This window comes from Hyaena hyaena, unplaced genomic scaffold (genome assembly GCF_003009895.1).
Source record: "Hyaena hyaena isolate Hyena2069 unplaced genomic scaffold, ASM300989v1 scaffold_911, whole genome shotgun sequence".
Classification (NCBI taxonomy): domain Eukaryota; kingdom Metazoa; phylum Chordata; class Mammalia; order Carnivora; family Hyaenidae; genus Hyaena; species Hyaena hyaena.
Genome location: NW_024081542.1, coordinates 132,300 through 149,115, shown reverse-complemented (window position 1 = coordinate 149,115; position 16,816 = coordinate 132,300). Strand labels below are relative to the sequence as shown.

Sequence of the window (16,816 nt, the reverse complement as noted above, 5' to 3'; positions counted from 1 at the left end):
GCGGGCGGGCGAGTGCAGCTGCGCGTGGGGAGGCGCGTGGGACCCGCGTGGGAGCCGCAGCGAGCAGGGACCCGGAACGCGCGGCGCCGCCGCCGGGCCCGCCGGCCCCCGGGAGCGCAGTGCCCGCCCCCGTCGCCCGCTCGCCCGGGCGCGGCTGGATGCGGCGGGGGCCCCGCGGCGGCGGCCCCCGGCCCCCAGCGCCCGGAGCGCCCAGGGGCGGCGTGCGGGGCCCGGGGGCGCCGCGCCCTCCATGCGCCGCGGCGCGCCCCGAGACCGCCGGGGGCCCGCGCCGCAGCCGCCGCCGCCGCCGCCGCCGCCCTCGCTGAGCCCCGGCGCGGCCCGCGCCCGCGCCCGGAGGCAGCATGAGCCAGGCCGAGCTGTCCACCTGTTCGGCGCCGCAGACGCAGCGCATCTTCCAGGAGGCCGTGCGCAAGGGCAACACGCAGGAGCTGCAGTCGCTGCTGCAGAACATGACCAACTGCGAGTTCAACGTGAACTCGTTCGGGCCTGAGGGCCAGACGGCGCTGCACCAGTCGGTCATCGACGGCAACCTGGAGCTCGTGAAGCTGCTGGTCAAGTTCGGCGCCGACATCCGCCTGGCCAACCGCGACGGCTGGAGCGCGCTGCACATCGCCGCGTTCGGCGGCCACCAGGACATCGTGCTCTATCTCATCACCAAGGCCAAGTACGCGGGCAGCGGCCGGTGATGCCCGCCCGGACCCGGGCCTCAGCGTGTCGTCTGCTGTACCTTCCCGCCAACTACCTCGGTGCGCACCGGGCTCCCGGGCCCCGCGGCCACGACGAGCCCGGCGCGCGCGTCCGCGCCCACGGGGGCCGCGCGGCGCCCGCTGCCAGGGGTCGACGCCCCCGCGCGGCCGCCCGGACCCGGGCCGAGGGCTTCCCACGGCCCCCGCCCGCCGCCTCGCGGTGGGGGGGGGGGGAGTGGGGGCGGGGCGCGGGCCGCAGCCCCTTTGAAATTTGAGTCTCGCCACACCAGCAAGTTCGGAGTCCCGAGACACCGGATCCTCCGGTCGAAATGTTTTCTCCCGAAGGTGGAAGAAGGCGGGCGGCGGGGACGCCGGGCTCGGGGCGCTCCGCTGCCCGCAGGACCCGCGGCCGAAGCCCGCAGTCGCGCAGGGGCCGCGGCGGGGCGTTTCCAGCCCGGACGCGCGTCGGTGGAGACGCTCCGCTGTTCTGAGGGTTCTAAACTATTTATCATGTGTGTGTATATTTGTGGGTGAAGTTTGTGCGCCTGAATTTTTTTGTTTGGAAAATATTGTGCGTGGTCAATGTGGTTATAGGGGGGAAGATACATTTTTTTTTTTCCTTAGTCTTAAAACTAAAAACTTGAGGCTGTCATTTCTTGGTTGCACTGAAAATACCGCCCAGCCTGATGGTTTCCCCGTGCGGGTCCCTCTCCCTGCTCCTCACCGCCCCCTCCCCTCCCTCTGCAGACACACGGACACAGCTCTGAGTCTGGGAAGCCCCGGGCCGCCCTCTCCCCTCTCCCGTGGGAGAGGCCACCATCCCCCGAACCTGCGGGCTTTGCAGAGTTTCCTCGGGAGCATGGGTGCGCGGGTGTGGCGGTGATGGGGGGCGGGAGGGGATCCTACCTTTTCTAGTGAGTTCTATTATAGTTAGTCGGTTGCACACTTTTTTAAAAAAGTAAATGGATTTGCCACATTTGAATGTCATAACATTTATGACAGAATATAAAATATTAACATATTTTAAGCCAAGTTTTAGGTGTATTTTTTGAACCTTGGTTATAAACCCAATTTTAAAGGGCGTTGTATCCAGCGTTGTGAAGGCAACAGTGTACCCATATTTATATTTTTATAAAATACCTATAAGACTGTGAATCTCTTGTGCTAATTGCTGAGTAAGTTGAAGGACTGTTTGGCCCCTCTTCAGTCTCCCGGAGCTTCAAGGACCCGATTCGAATCCAAAAACTCTGTCATGGGGGAGGGGCCGCGCCGGGACCTGGGCCGGAGGCGGTGCTTCCGCGTCACTGTCGGTCCCGAAAGGCGCCCTTCCTGGTCTCCGAGGTTCCAATTTTCTATGCAACCCCACACCCCTCGTTGTTTTGATCCTAAGAAATAAAAGGGAGGCTGAATTATTCAAATTTAAATGAGGCTTCCCCCGGGTAGAAGTGCCGCTGACCCTCCGTGCGGAAATGGGGAGCGCTTGAGGACACAGGTGGGTGGAGGCCCTTTGCGCGCGGTCGGTCACACTCGGGCGTCATCTGGGGCTTTTTCTAAACCCTTGTGTGAGCAGAATATATTGATAATGTCAGTGAAACAAGCAGACATTGAAACTGAGGCACAGATTACTCCAAAAGGAGTTTTTCTGTATATTTTTTCTAGATGCAAATACCTTTTTAATTATGTTAATTAATGTTAAGACTTTCTAGGCTTATATGGAAGCTGTGTGTGGGTCCTGGTATGATCACTTCTAACTGGATAAAGTCTGCAGCACGTTCCTGAGTGTACGATATAGACTTGTAGCCCAGCATGAAAAATTTATGAATAAATTTTTCATTGATTTTTTTTTTATTAAAAGAAAAAAAAAAGTTGTTTGTTCTTCTTAGTCTTGGCACCCCGGAGGAGGGTCAGGCTGCAGCCTGCTAGTCGGTGCCATCCACACAAAGCTTGGCTTGTTTTCACCTAAAGACAGAGCCTGGTAAACTGGTGGGCCGCGTCGGGATTTGTGAGGTGCCAGGGGCGGGCCCTCTTCCAGCTGGGGGGACCTAGGCCAACCTGAGAGCGCCCAGAACCAGCCCTCAAACCTATTCCTCTGCTCCCTGGCAAAGCAGCTGAGGCCTTTTGCGTGGAGTGTTCCTGAAGCTCTTCCCAACCCGTAGCCAGCCTGCCGTGTGTGCCGCCACAGGCCCTGGGAAGGACCGGGCCCTCCTGTGCCCATCGCCACCTTCCGCTGTGGGTTCATGCCGGACCACCTGCTGCGCAGAACGGGTATTTCTTTAAGTTTGGGGGAACGTCATAGTCGCTATCTCCTGACAAGTAGGAGAAAGGCCAGTTTCTCTTCTCCGACCCCTGGTGGCATCTGGGAGCCGGCCAGTCCTCGAAGAGCACAGTCCCCAAGCTGGACTTGGCGTCGGCCAGCGTCCCTGTGTGTGTGCGGAGAGCTCGGAGCAGGGTGATCGCTGCTGGGACCTACAAGAGGAGCAGAGACTCCGGGCACATACCTGAGCTGCTCTTGGGGCCCTGGGGCCTTGTGGGAAAGGGGTGAGGGACAGCAGAGCATAAGGACCCCCCCCCCGCCCCCCACAAGAGTAGCCTGCCAGGAGAAGGGGAGCCAGCAAACTTAAGACCTACGAGGTAACAGCTCTTTCTCCTAACTCTTCCGGACCCCTCTGCGGCAGCCCAGGGGGGCAGCTTCCGGTCAGCAGGGGGGCGCAGCCACCCTCTGTCCCACCCTCTGTCTCCCCTAGGTCCCGCAGACACACTGCCCTTTCCCAACTGGAAGCTTTGGGGGCTGTGCCTTCCACGTTCCCACTTTGCACATCTGCTCTGTTGTACCCTTGAGGGTTTTCTCAGCTCATTTTTCTATTGGCTAAACTGGCACATACCGTCCCCTCAGCGGGCCAAGGGTCCGGCTCTCTCCTGGGCACCGGCAGAGGTGAGTGGAATATTTTTTGCCAGTGAGCCCCCAGGGGAGGTGGTGTCCGCTGGGCTGGCGAGCACGCTGGGCTGAGGGTGCCGGGCCTCGACAGGGAGAGTTGCTACGAGGACTTGGACTTGACTTCGGCTGGGGGTGTCCGGACAATGAAGCCGGGCCGGGCACTCTCCGGGTGGCACGCGGGACCGTAGCTCCACTGCCCACCCAGGCGCTGGTGCCCACGGCAGACGGGGGACGCTGGCTCAGAACTAGCAGGTAACGCTGGCTCCCGGCCTCGGCTGCAGGGGAGGGGTCTGCTTCCTGGCGAGTCACTGCCCGGCAACCCCCTCAAAGTCCCGCAGCAGAGAGGCCAGGCAGGCCAGGCGGCTCAGGCACCTGGCTGCCACCAGGGGAGGCTGTCCGGCTCCCCTGAGTCCTCCTTCAGAGACACCTTTGAGAAAGGCTTTGCGCTGCTCACAGGAATAGTTTTCTCTGCAGCAAGGACAGAAAGGAGGCCAAGCCCTGGTGGCACCACAGCTGTGGGGGAGGCCTGGCGGGGTGTGGCTGCCTTTTTCTCTAGGTGCCTGCCCCCAGCCTGGACCCTGGGTGCTGAGGGCTCTGGGTGTGCCCAAAGACGTGCATTCATGGGCACTAAAGGGCGCTTTCCCTGGCAGAGCCCTTGGAAGCAGACACACACTAAATACAGTTTGCTGCTGCCGCCTGAGGTCAGAGCTGTGAACAAACCAGCAAACGGAGCAGTGCGGGTTCTTCCTCCAGGACCTCTACGCTCAGGAACTGGTGGTACTGCTGTGGCTGGGCCAATAGTGTCACCAGGGAGCGGCCCCCCCCACCCCCCCTACCCCCCGCCCAGGTGGGCCTTCAGGGGTGGAAGCGTCCTTCGAGTGTCCGTGTGGCCAGGATGGGAAAGAAGTCAGCGCTGACCTCTCGGCCTGGCTGCCGGGATTCCGGAGGTTGTGCGTGCGGAGGCCAAGGGAGGGGCCACCCAGGACCACCCAGGACACCCAAGGTGGCGGGGTCCCGCAGCCAGGCCTGCCCCACCCCCCAGCCAGGAGTGATGGCGGCTCCAGTCCAACCGTCTGTCTGTCTCCCTGACCTGACCCCAGCCAGACACAGGAAGTGTTTACTGTTGGAATGGATGCCAGAGAGAGACCAGGAAATGCAGTAAAATGGTCAGCCAGAAAGATGAAGTCTAAAGTCAACAGGCGTGGGAGCCAGAGGAGGGAGGGCAGGATCTGGAGGCCAGGCCAAGGGCCAGGGGCCAGGGAGGGGGTTAAAAGAAGGAGAGGGAAGGGGCCGGCCTCTGCGTCTGTCTCCCAAAGGTCTCACAGCTCAGCACAGGGTGGCACAGAGCTCGCTGGGCCAAGTGCCTCCGACTCCTCAGAGCAGCCGGCAGAGAAGAGGCGGGTGTGCACCTGGGGGCTGTCGTTGGGCAAGGATGCCAGATACAGGGGCCAGCTGGGAACCAAGCCTGAGGCCAGGGTGTGAGGGCGCCCAGGACGGGGGGGGGGGGGGGGGGGGGGGGGGGGGGGGGCGGGGAACCTCCCAGACAGCTCCTCCGGAGGCCGCCTCCTGGGGCTTGGGGTCTCTGGAGGCTGCCCTCCCCCACCTCCCACTGCACGCTCCGCCTCTGGGGCCTGGGCTCCCCGCCCCCCTCCGACGCTCCCTCCCCTTCTGTCGGGCTCATTCTGCTGGGCTGTATGTCGGGCGGTCCCTCGTCCCTCCGCGGGTCTGTCTGTCTTTCTTCTCTTGCCCCCTCCGAAGCTGTGGCCCCCATTCATTCTCAAGGCCTCTGCCCTTTCCTCCGAGCGGGTCCCCGCTCGGCGAGCAGCTGCTATGCTAATGAGGGCGGAGGGAGGTGGGGGACCGGCGGGCAAGGGGGGGCTGGGGGGCCCGGGAGGTGGGGCGGGGGCCAGCAGAAGTGCAAGAGAGAGGCGCCAGTGGGGGAGTCCCGCTGGACGGCGCAGCTGGGGGGCGGGAGGGGGGGGGAACCGGCTTGGGTGGAGGAAACCAGCGTGAGGAGACTGGGGGCTCGGCAGCGAGGGGGGAGGGGAGGGGGGGACAGTGGGGGCCTTGGCCGGAGGAGGGGGTGGGCATTCACAAAGGCCGGGGTAGGGTGGGGGCACGGGGGCTGCCCCGCACCCCCCAAATCAAACCCCACCCTGCGCACCCACTCTCCAGGCGCGGGGTGTGCGGGGTAGAGACCAGCTGTCATCTCTGTTCTGGGGTCACGGCCTAGGACCGTTCGGAGGTTCCTCCCCCACTGCCTCGCACCGCGCCCGGGAGAGACGGCTGCGCGCGGGGACTGCAGGGCGCCCCCCCCCGGAAGGGATCTGTTCTCCCGCCCGCCCCAGACACGGATGGTTGGGCACAGGGGTACCGGGGTGGGGAGCGGGGAGTCCCCCAGAGACGGCGCTTGAGGATCTCAGTCTCGGTGAGACTGGGAAAGGGGACGAGCGGGAGACGGGGACCCTGACCACCGGCCACCCGGAGCCCGACGGGCTGCGCGGGGTGGGGGTGGGGAGGCTCGCGAGTCTGGCCCTTGGCGCCCAGTACGCCCCTGCCCGCTCCCGACCGCGACCCCCGCCTCGAGCGAGAACCACGAGTGGGACGGCGGGCAGCATCCCGGTAGCTCTCGCGCGGCGCGTCCCGCGGTAGCTGCCCCGGGCGGGCTCGGCCCCGCAGGGGTGCCGGCCCAGGACCGCGCGGCGCGGGCAGTGCTGCCGCCCGGCGGCCGCGGCGGGCACTACGCCCGCGACCCTGGGCGGTGGGGGCCCCGGCGGCCCAGGCAGGCCCGGCCCGAGCCTCGCCGCCTGCGGAGAACAGCCCGAGCCCGCCCGGGTCTGAGGGTGGGGCGGCGGCGGCGCCCCCACAGCGGCTGTTGGCTGCAGGCGGCTGCCGCCCGGGAGGAGGCGGGCGCTGGGGGGTGAGCCCGCGGCGGTCCTCAGCAGGCGCTGCCCGTGGTGCCCTGTCCTCCCGCTTGGCCGAATAGGGAAGAGAGGCCACTCCTGGGGCCACAAAGAATGGATGGCCCGCAGGACACGGCGTCTCGCGCCGCGGGGGCCCCAGACCACATCCCAGAACCAGCGGGGCCCGTCGTGGGCGCGGGCCAGACGCCGCCGGGGCCTCGGCGCAGGGGCTGGGGGCGGGCGGAGGCTGGCACTGCCAGCTGCGGACCCCTCCTGCCGTCTCCGCACCCCACCCCGTTCCCACGGAAGCGGCGAAGCTGAGCGAGGGCACGGGCAGGTTCCTCTGCTCAAACTCGCCTGCTCGGCGCCGGAGACCAGGCTTCTGCCCGGGAGGGGCTCCCCCGGGGCACGCAACCCACCTCTGCAGTCTGTGGGCCGCCTCACGGGGGCCCCGTGGACAAGAACCAAGGGAACCACGCCCAAAACGTCCCATAAACTTTCCAAGAAGACACGACAAAGTTCAGACCAGCAGTGGTGTGAACAAGACCGTGTATTTCTCAGCTGAGAAGTCGGGGCAGGTGGTCCCGGGCTGGTCTGCACCGTTAGGGGCCCGACCCCCGGATGTCGTTCGGCTGTGCGGGCGTCTCGGTCACATGACCCGAATGGCGGCCCATCCAGTCTACATTCCGGCCGACGACGGGAAGAACTGGAATTTGGATCCTCTCCTTCGGACACTCTTCCCACCAGTCGCTCCGGACACGTGTGCTCACGTCTCATTGGCTACGACCTCGTCACATGATCGGCCTCGCTGCAAGGGCGTCTGGGAAGTGTAGTTTCTGTTCCACGCCGGGCCCTGCCCAGGCTAACCCGGGTCTGAGGGAGGAAGGCTGCGGGTCGGGACGCGGGTGGGTGAGGCGGCCGCCTGTGCCCGTGTGGTCAGGCAGAGGCGTCCGTGCCCTCCGCTCGGCCGTGTTCTTCCCGCCTGCGAGCACCGCAGGCCTGCAGGTCTGGAAGTCTGGGCTTCCGAACCGAGAATGCAAAGCGCCCAGCGACGCGCCGCGCGGAAGCAGGGCCGGGCCCTCCGCGCGGAGACCCCGGACTCCCCGGCTTCCGCCGCCGCGGGCGAGCCCTCGGGAAGGCGCACGGCCCGCCTTCTGCGCTCAGGGCGCAGGAGGGGCCCCGGGGCGCGCCCCCCCCCCCGCCCCCCGGCACAGGGAGCAGCAGCGTGTGTGCACGTAACTTAGCCCTTTGCCCCGCTGCCCTTCTTCCCGCTTCTCTTCGCCTCAACCCCGCTCCCTTATCTTGGAGGAAAGTAATAAGTAACCCAGCACTTTGAAATCTCAAGGCCATGTTGTTAATAAAATACTCCTTCTCAAGGCTTCTTCTGATGTCTTTTTGTGGGTGGCTTCTTTTCATTTTATTTGAAGCTGGAAGAAAATCGTTAGGTTTATCATTTATATTCCTAAAAATCAGCTTTATTGTGGTATAATTTACACACAATAAAATGCAGCCATTTAGGGTGTGGTAAGTGCCGATCGATGTTTATCACCCCATAACATGATGCCATAATCAAAATATAGACTATTTCCATCACCCCCAAAAGTTTGGCCGTGCCCCCCACCCCGCGTCAGTTCCTCCCCGGCTCTAGCCCCAGATCCCTCCCCACGTGATTGCTCTCACCACGGATTGCTCTAGTGGTGCCTGTTCTAGAACTGTACAGAGAAGGATTCGTGCCGGATGTGCTTTTCTGGTGTTGCTTCTGACACTTGGACGAATGCTTTTGAAACTCAAGCCTCAGTGACACGGGTGCCGGTCTTTTTTCTTTTCACTAGAAAAATCTGGCTGGTAACACACAAAACACAGGATAGTTCTCAGTGGTAATTTTTTCATCGACAGAATGACGGTCCTCAACGAAGTTGCTGGCATCACAAGGACACCTCAGAAAACGCTGGGGAGGGTGGGCACAGGCCCACAGCGAACAATGCCAAGGCCGGCCCAGCACTGCCAGTGTCTGTCGCACCTTGTCTCCTCCTCCCAGGCACGGAGCCCTAAGAACCGAAAATCCAACTGAGTGTCCACAGAGCCAGCCTTACCCTGGACGGTGTGCATCTCGATGCACTGAAGCCTTCGGGCTTGAGACCCAGGGCCCCTCTTGCCAGAGATGAGCTGTGTACCCACTTCATGGGGCCTGATGTATCACCTGCCAGTCGTGGGGTACAGTCGGTATACAAAAATCAATTGTAGGGGCGCCTGGGTGGCTCAGTCGGTTAAGCACCCGACTTTGGCTCAGGTCACGATGTGTCCGTTGATGGGAATGAGCCTGTAGTCGGGCTCACTGCTGTCAGTACAGAGCCCGCTTCTGATCCTCTGTCTCCCTGTCTCTCTGCCCTCCTCCCGCACTCTCTCTTTCAAAATAAATACTGAAAAATATATATCATTACAGATACACGAGTGTCACAGTTGGCTAAGTGGCCAACTCTTGATTTCGGCTCAGGTTATGAACTCCCCGTAGGTTGTGAAACTGAGCCCCACATTGGGCTCCAGGCTGGGTGTGGAGTCGGTTTGGGATTCTCTCTCTCTCAAAAAAAAAAAAAAAAAAAAAAAAATTGCAAACAAATAATAAAAATACCATTATATCACAAAGTGGCATCACAAAACAAAATACTTAAGGATAAACTTAATGAAAGATGTGTGCAATCTTTCTGATGGAAACCATAGAACGTTGCTAGGGGAGATTAGCAAAGATCTAAAGTAAACGAGACCTGGGCCCCATTCATGGTCCGCAGGAGTCCGTCTGCTCATCAGTTCTGCCCATTTCGTGTACAGATTCAGTGCAATCAGAGTTCCCGCAGGTGTGTGTGTGGGTGTGAACTGACAAGATGATTTGCAACATTCATTTGCAAAGACAATGGCAAAAAATAGACAAAATAATCTTGAAAATAAAGAACAAAGTTGGAGGATTCACCATACCCAACTTCAAGACTCACTATTATCAAGACTGCAGAGTTGGCCCAGAAAGGGAGCTGCCTAGATCAACGGAATAGATTAGAATCTGGAAATGGCCTCACACACAAGTCATTAAATTATTTTCAGCAAGTATGCTGATGCAATTCAATGAGGTAAGGAAAATCTCTTTAACAAATAAGATGTGAACAACATGTATCCCTATTGTAAAAAAGAGAACCTTGACCCCCACCTCCCACCATTGATAAAAATCAATTCATGGGGATTACAGACCTAAATGTAAATGTTATAATGATAAAAATGCCGTAAGAAAACATAAAAGAATATGTTCATAACCTCAGCATAGGCATATTTCTTAGAGAAGACACAGCACATAGCATAAAAGAAAAAGTGATATATAGGACTTTCTCAAATTAAAATTTTCTGTTTCTCAAGAAATACTATCAAGATTGGGGTGCCTGGGTGGCCCAGTCGGTAGAGTGTCCGACTTTGGCTCAGGTCATGATCTCACACTTCGTGGGTTCGAGCCCCGCGTCGGGCTCTGTGCTGACAGCAGCCTGGAGCCTGCTTGGGATTCTGTGTCTTCCTTGCTCTCTGCCCCTCCCCTGCTTGCTCTCTCTCTCTCGCTCAGAAATAAACATCAACAAAAATAAAAATAAATACTATCAAGAAAATAAAAATGCAATCCACGCACTGGGAAAAACACCTTCCGTGTACACACAAGGAACTGCTCACACCCAGAATAAAGAACCGCAGCTCACCAGCCAGCCAAGCCCCTGCGGCTTTAAATCGGCAAAGCCAGACCAGTGCTCCACCTCATTAGTCAGCAGGGAAACGTGAACTGAAAAAGCAAAAAACACCATGCGTAACTAGATTGGCTGAAATTAATGCCCGAGAACACCCAGTGTTGGCCAGGGTGTGGGGCCAGCTGGACGCGGTCTACACTGCCTGTGTGTTGGTGTGAAATGGCACAGCCGCTGTGCACACCGGCCCAGCAGTTTCTCACATAGGTAAATATGTATCTACCCTCTGGCGGGAAAGAAAGAAAAACACATGTACACAAATACCTGTAAGAATATCCAGAGAAGCTACACTGTGACAGCCCAAAACTGCAAACCACCCAAGTGCCCATCAACTTCATTTTTTAAATGGTGGCGGGATGCTACTCAGCAGTAAGAAAGAACAAGCCACTGGTACTTGCAACAATGTAGACAGATTCCAAAACCAGTAGCTCAGGGGTGCGTGGGTGGCTCACCCGGAGAAGCAGTTAAGCCTCTGACTCTTGATCTCAGCTCCAGTCTTGATCTCAGGGTTGTGAGTTCAAGCCGGGAGCCGGACCCGTGCTGGGTGTGGAACTTACTTTAAAACAGCAAAACAGTAGCTCAACTCAGGAAGCCAGACGTGAAGAGCAAACTTGATAAAATCCCATTTCTGCAAAGTTCCGTAATGGGCAATTCTAACCTATGGTGGAAAGTGACTTCTCTGGAGTGGGACAGACTCAAGGGTCATTCAGAGAATGTTCTCTATCCTAACAAGGCTGTGGGTCCCAGAGGTGTATGGGCCTGAAGGTGCACTGAAGGCCTGGCGTCTCGCTATGTGCTGATTATACCTCAATTTTAATAAAACAACAAAGGGTGTTGCATCCATATCATCCAGGGCTGTTACCATCCTCCATAATGCCCTTGAAAAAAAAATTAAACAGATGAGAAGATAATGGTCATCGAATGTGTAAGCAACAATAGCAAAGCATGATATGCATTCATGAGTATATGTTTGTTTTACGCTAGAAAATGTATACCAAAAATTTTAAATTATCATAGTATCACATCATATAAATGATTCAGAAATAAATCTAAGAAAAGGCAAAAGATTTATGCTATCTGAAGAGAAACCAGAGTATTGAAATAAATCTAAGAAAAATGTGTAATCTCTCTACATATGAAACTACAAATCATTGCTGAGAAGTATTTTATTCATTTATTAAAAAAATTTTTTAGCACCGCCTGGGTGGCTCAGTCAGTTGAGTGTCCGACTACAGCTCAGGTCATGATCTCGCAGTTCGTGGGTTCGAGCCCCGCGTCGGGCTCTGTGCCGACAGCTCAGAGCCTGGAGCCTGTTTCAGATTCTCTGTCTTCCTCTCTCTCTGCCCCTCCCCTGCTCGCTCTCTCTTTCTCAAAGATAAATAAATACACATTAAAAAACAAACACTCCACAGCGTGGGGAAGGATTGGTCAACCCTACTCTAAAATTGTTTCAAAAATGCAAAGGGTCAGGACAACGTGCGGGAACACGCCGTCCGGGACGCAAGACTTGGTGCGAAGCTGTGCTAGCCCGGGAGCGCCGGCTGGCACCGCGACGGGCGCACGGACCAGGGCAACTGAGCAGAGTCTGGAAAGAAGGCCACAGACGCGCGAGACCTGGCTTCTGACCAAAGCGGCCCTGGCTCAGTGCTTGAAGAAAACAAACATTAAAATGTGATCCCAAGTCATGCCATACACACAAATCAATTCTGGGGAGGGGGGCGGTGTAGACCTAATTGGAGGGACTGAGGGGCAAGGCTCCACCATATTAATTTGGGGGTGACACGGTTCAAGCCATAACAGCACCCTACTTGTTGGGGACTCACCTGTGCACAGAGATGTGCGATTTGTGTGCAAAAAGACGTAGGGCCACATTACTCACAATAGCAAAAACAATGAAATAATAAAAACAGATCAAATACCCATCAATAGAAGGGATAAACAAAATGTGGTCGATTCCTAGAACACAGTGTTTGCAGCAAGGAAACTGAGGGGTGGCCCTTCCAAACACGATGCCGAGTAAAGAAGCCAGATGCCAAACAAAACGTGTGGTTCTAGCCGTATAGACAAAGCTCAAAACTGACGCAGAGTGTGGCAACGACTCTGGATCGTAGACTGAAGAGCTCAAAAACTCCTGCCCCTGAAAAAGCAACAATAAAAACAAAAATTCTGGACTCTGGAAATTGGTCAAAAGCTTTGAGAAGCAGGGGCACCCAGCTGGCTCGGTCGGTAGACCGTGCGACCCTCGATCTCGGGGTGGTAGGTTCAAGCCCCACGCTGGTTGTAGAGATAACTTAAAAATAAAATCTTTAAAAAAAAAAAAGCATTGAGACTGTTTCTTGAGATCTCGGAAAGGAAAACAGGAGCCAGCGGAGTGTGGCCTGGGACTGTCCCCATGCAGGTACCAGAATGGGACCAGCCGGGGGGCGGCCGCCTTTGAAGTGACCTGGAAAAGCCCCATTATCAACCAGCGTTGCTACAGTGTATTGTCAAAAATGTCCAGTTTTAAACAGAAATATTTGGAGACCTGCAAACAAACAGGAAAGTGTAATTCACCCGCCCGGTGAACACAGTCAGTAAGAGCTGTCTCTGAGGGCCCAGATGTTACACGTAGCTCACAGACTTCAAAGCAGCCATTGTGAATACTTTCAACGATGTAAAGGAAGCTGTGTAGAAAGATTTAAAGGAAAGTGTGATAAAGCAGAGAATATCAATAAAGAGGTAGAAGTTAGTTTGAAAAATGGGACTGCTTTGGAAAATAGTTTGGCAGTTACTTAAAATGCTCAACAGAGCTTTCAGGGGCGCCTGGGTGGCTCAGTCAAAGCATCTGACTTCAGCTCAGGTCATGATCTCACGGTTTGTGAGTTCGAGCCCCGCGTTGGGTTCTGTGCTGACGGCTCGGAGCCTGGAGCCTGGAGCTGCTTCTGATTCTGTGTCTCCCTCTCCTTCTGCCCTTCGTACATTCTCTCTCTCTCTCAAAAATAAATAAACTTCTAAAAATTAAATGTGTGTGTGTGTGTGTGTGTATACATATACATCCAACTCTTGATTTCAGCTCGGGTCATGAGCCCACAATTCATGAGATCGAGCCCTGCATCAGGGTCTGTGATCATTGCATTGAGTCTGCTTGAGATTCTCTTTCTCTCTCTCTCCACTCCCCCCCCACCTTGTGCTCCCTCTGTCTCCCTCTTTCTCTCTCTCAAAATAAATAAACATTTTTAAAAAATCTTTTAACTATTTGAGATTTTGTAAAGCAGATTGTTAACAAAAACTGAGATCTGCTAAAAAGGGGCACTTGGCCCCCTCCGGCCATGGGTCTGGGCCTCAGGATGCCAGCACACAGTGGATACCAGCACATGGAGAGTCCGGTGCTTCCGTGAATTTGGGAGAAGTGACACCTTCACCCCAGGGATGTAAACAAAACCACCTTTGAGGCGCTCCTGATCATCAGTCTCATAACTGTACAACTCAGTCCCAAAGTGTCTCGTTCCACTCGGTCCTGAGGGACTTTGGATTATTTCAAAAGCTACCCGGCGCATCTTCACAAGAGGAAGCTTTCTGACCCTGAGGGTCATTCTGGAAGAGAAGGGCCAGGCAGTGTGCACGTTCCTGGGAAAAGCCCCCACGACATTTTCTTAGATGCATCAATCCCGTCACGTTCAGAAGATCGAGGCCACTGCGGCGACCCAGCCACCTGGTGGCCAGAGGGTGGAGCCACAGGCTCCGAAGCCCGGGGTGGGGGGGGGGTCGCCTGCTGGCACCTGCGGGCCTCCCTCCTGAGCATCTTGGAGCAGAAGGTCACTAAGCACCAGAGCCACATGCGTGCGGCGGTCTGTCCTGAGCTTCTCTCCCTGAGCGGTGCTGACCCCTTCTGGAAGCACGCGTCTGTTCATCCACAAAAGCCCGTGGCTGCCCCACTAACCGGGACATCTTCCATCAGCAGCTCCGCACAAAGGCCGTGGCCTGGCCCTGACAGCCTCCGGCAGGCAGGCTTCGTGCGAGGCCCTCTGGGGCCGGACTCGTCGCAGGCTGCGCTTCGGCATCGCCGGCGGGACTGGGACAGCGCCCGGTGCGGGCCAGCGGGCGTCAAGCGGACGCGCTTGCTGGCCTCAGCCCCGCCGTCTGCGGCGGAGCTCAGCTGCTTCCCCCGGGACTTCGCAGACCTCTGGCCTTGAGGAGCAAAGGACCAGACTTTCCCGGGAGACAGGGCCCGACCATTTCCAAAAACGGCCGCCACCGCCGCCAGCAAGTCTTTTCAGCCCCCTCGCCTTCCCCTTAAAATGCCCGGCTCACCCGGACAGCCGGGGGCGGCCTTTGGACGTTAGTCTGCCATCTGCCCAGGCGGCCCCCTTCCTGCAGGAAGCAGCCTTCCCGTCCCCACTTGTCTCTCAAGGATTGGTGTTCAACCGGCAAGAAGCCAAGCGTGAGTCTGGGACGGGCCGTCTGCGGTCGCCGTCCCGGTGATGCTCCAATCACACGAGATGCACCCATTCCCCCAGTGCAAGACCCCCCCCGACTCTGACACCCCAGACTCGGCTATGCCTTCCCTCATCTGAGCCGCTGATGTTTCCAGACACAATCGGATCCTTTCCTTCGTGGATTTCCATCACTTTCCATTCTGTCTGCAAAATGTTTGCAGTTGTCCGAGAGAGGAAACGCTTGGGCTCTAAAACTGCCAAGACCAAATGCAATAGTTTTGTGTTTTGTTGTTGTTGTTGTTGTTGGTAGTAAAGAACTGGAAAACATAAAAGAAGGAGCAGGAGGGGAGGGGGAGGAGGGCGGAGGGGGAGGGGAGGGGGAGGGGGGGAGGGGGGGGGGCGGGGGGGGGAGGAGCAGCGGGCTGCGGAGAGGAGGGAGGGGGAGGAGGCAAGGCGAGTCGGAGGAGGAGCCGGCTACGCCGCGCGCCCGGGCCTCCCCCGCAATCACCTGTCTTCAAGTGTTCCACGTTCTTCCTCTAAGGTGCATGCCAGCTGCGCGCCCGTGGTCACGGGAGGGGAGGGGGGGGGGGGGGGGGGGGGGGGGGGGGGGGGAGGGGGGAGGGGCGGAGGGGAGGGGGAGGGGAGGGGGAGGGGACACTTTGAGGGACAGCTGGGCAGTTTCTAGCGACACTAAACCTACTCTTACCAGGACCCGGCAGCCCTTCCGTGTCTGCTCAGACTGGATGAAAACCTCTGTCCACACGAAACCTGCGCCCATATGTTTAGAGCAGCTTGATTCCTTGAAATTGCCAAAACTTGAAAGCCACCAAGGTGTCCTCCAGCAGGTAAATGGGTAAACCGTGGTACATCCAGAGAAGGGAGTACTATTCGGCACTAAAAAGAAATGAGCTGTCAAGCCACGAAAAAACATGGGGGAGCTTTAAGTGCATATCGGTGGGTGCAGTGAGGTCCACCTGAAAAGGTGACATGCAGCCAGCATGATTCCAGGGATGTGACACCCAGAAAAGGCAAAACTGGAATCGATAACAGGATCAGGGAGCCCCAGCAGTTAGGAGGGAGGGAGGCGGGTGGGGTACAGACGGTTTTAAGGACAGTGAAAACACTATGAGAACGGTGGCTACGTAGCACTCTAAATTTGCCCAAACCCACAGAATACATGACGTCAGGAGTGAACGCTCGCGTAAACTGTGGAAAGACTGAGCAATAATGGCTTGTCCGTGTGGGTTCACCACGTGTAACAAACGCACTCCTCTGGTGGGGATGTTCACAGCTGGGGGCCAGGGTTCCACAGGAAAGCTCTGCATTCTTCCAATTTGCTGTGAACCTAAAACTGCTGTAAAAATATAAAGTTTATTTTTTAACTTTTTAAATGTTTATTTATTTTTGAGAGACCGAGACAGAGAGAGAGCAGGGACGGGGCAGAGAAAGAACGAGACCCAGAATCCGAGGCAAGCTCCAGGCTCTGAGCTAGCTGTCAGCACAGAGCCCAGCGCGGGCCTCGAACCCATGAACCGTGAGATCATGACCTGAGCCGAAGTCAGATGCTTAACCGACTGAGCCCCCAGGTGCCCCTATATGGCTGACATCTTGATTTTAGCCTCCTTTGGCCCAATGTGGATTTGCGACCTGAAGAACTCTAAGAGAAAACATTTGTGTTGTTCCAAGCCACTGTTTGTGGCAACTTGTTACGGCATTAACGAAAAACTAGCAATTATCCTGATGCCAAAGCTGGACAAAGACATCTCAAGAAAGCAAAACTCCATACCAGTATCCCTCATAATCACAGATGCAGATATTAGCAAACCGAATCAAGCAGCATATAAAAAGGATCACATACCACGACCAAATGGGATTTGTCCCTGGAAATCAAGGTTGGTTTAACATCTGAAAATCTATAAGATCAAGGATATAAACCACATGATCCTCTCAATAAGCGAAGCAAACATTTGACAGAATCCAACACTCATTCACAAAACCCTGAACACTCAGAACAAACCTGTCCCACGCCGACAAAGAACGCTACAAACAGTTCTACAGCTAACATCCTACTTAATGGCAGACTCAATGC

At 56.8% G+C, this 16,816-nt stretch overlaps 1 protein-coding gene and 1 long non-coding RNA gene across 2 annotated transcripts; one reads left to right on the top strand and one right to left on the bottom strand.

Annotated features, from left to right (window-relative positions):
* The first annotated feature begins 281 nt into the window (after positions 1–281).
* LOC120222763 (NOTCH regulated ankyrin repeat protein) lies at positions 282–1,862 on the top strand. Its single transcript, XM_039220716.1, has one exon. The coding sequence runs from the start codon at positions 363–365 to the stop codon at positions 705–707; it is 345 nt and encodes a 114-aa protein (XP_039076647.1). The 5' UTR covers positions 282–362; the 3' UTR covers positions 708–1,862.
* An 8,725-nt stretch (positions 1,863–10,587) lies between these two features.
* Positions 10,588–15,622, bottom strand: LOC120222790. The gene is made up of 3 exons (XR_005526117.1): positions 15,434–15,622; positions 12,866–12,975; positions 10,588–11,190 (listed from the first exon to the last, which is right to left on the bottom strand). It is a non-coding gene; the product is annotated as an uncharacterized LOC120222790 (long non-coding RNA).
* Positions 15,623–16,816: the final 1,194 nt, after the last annotated feature.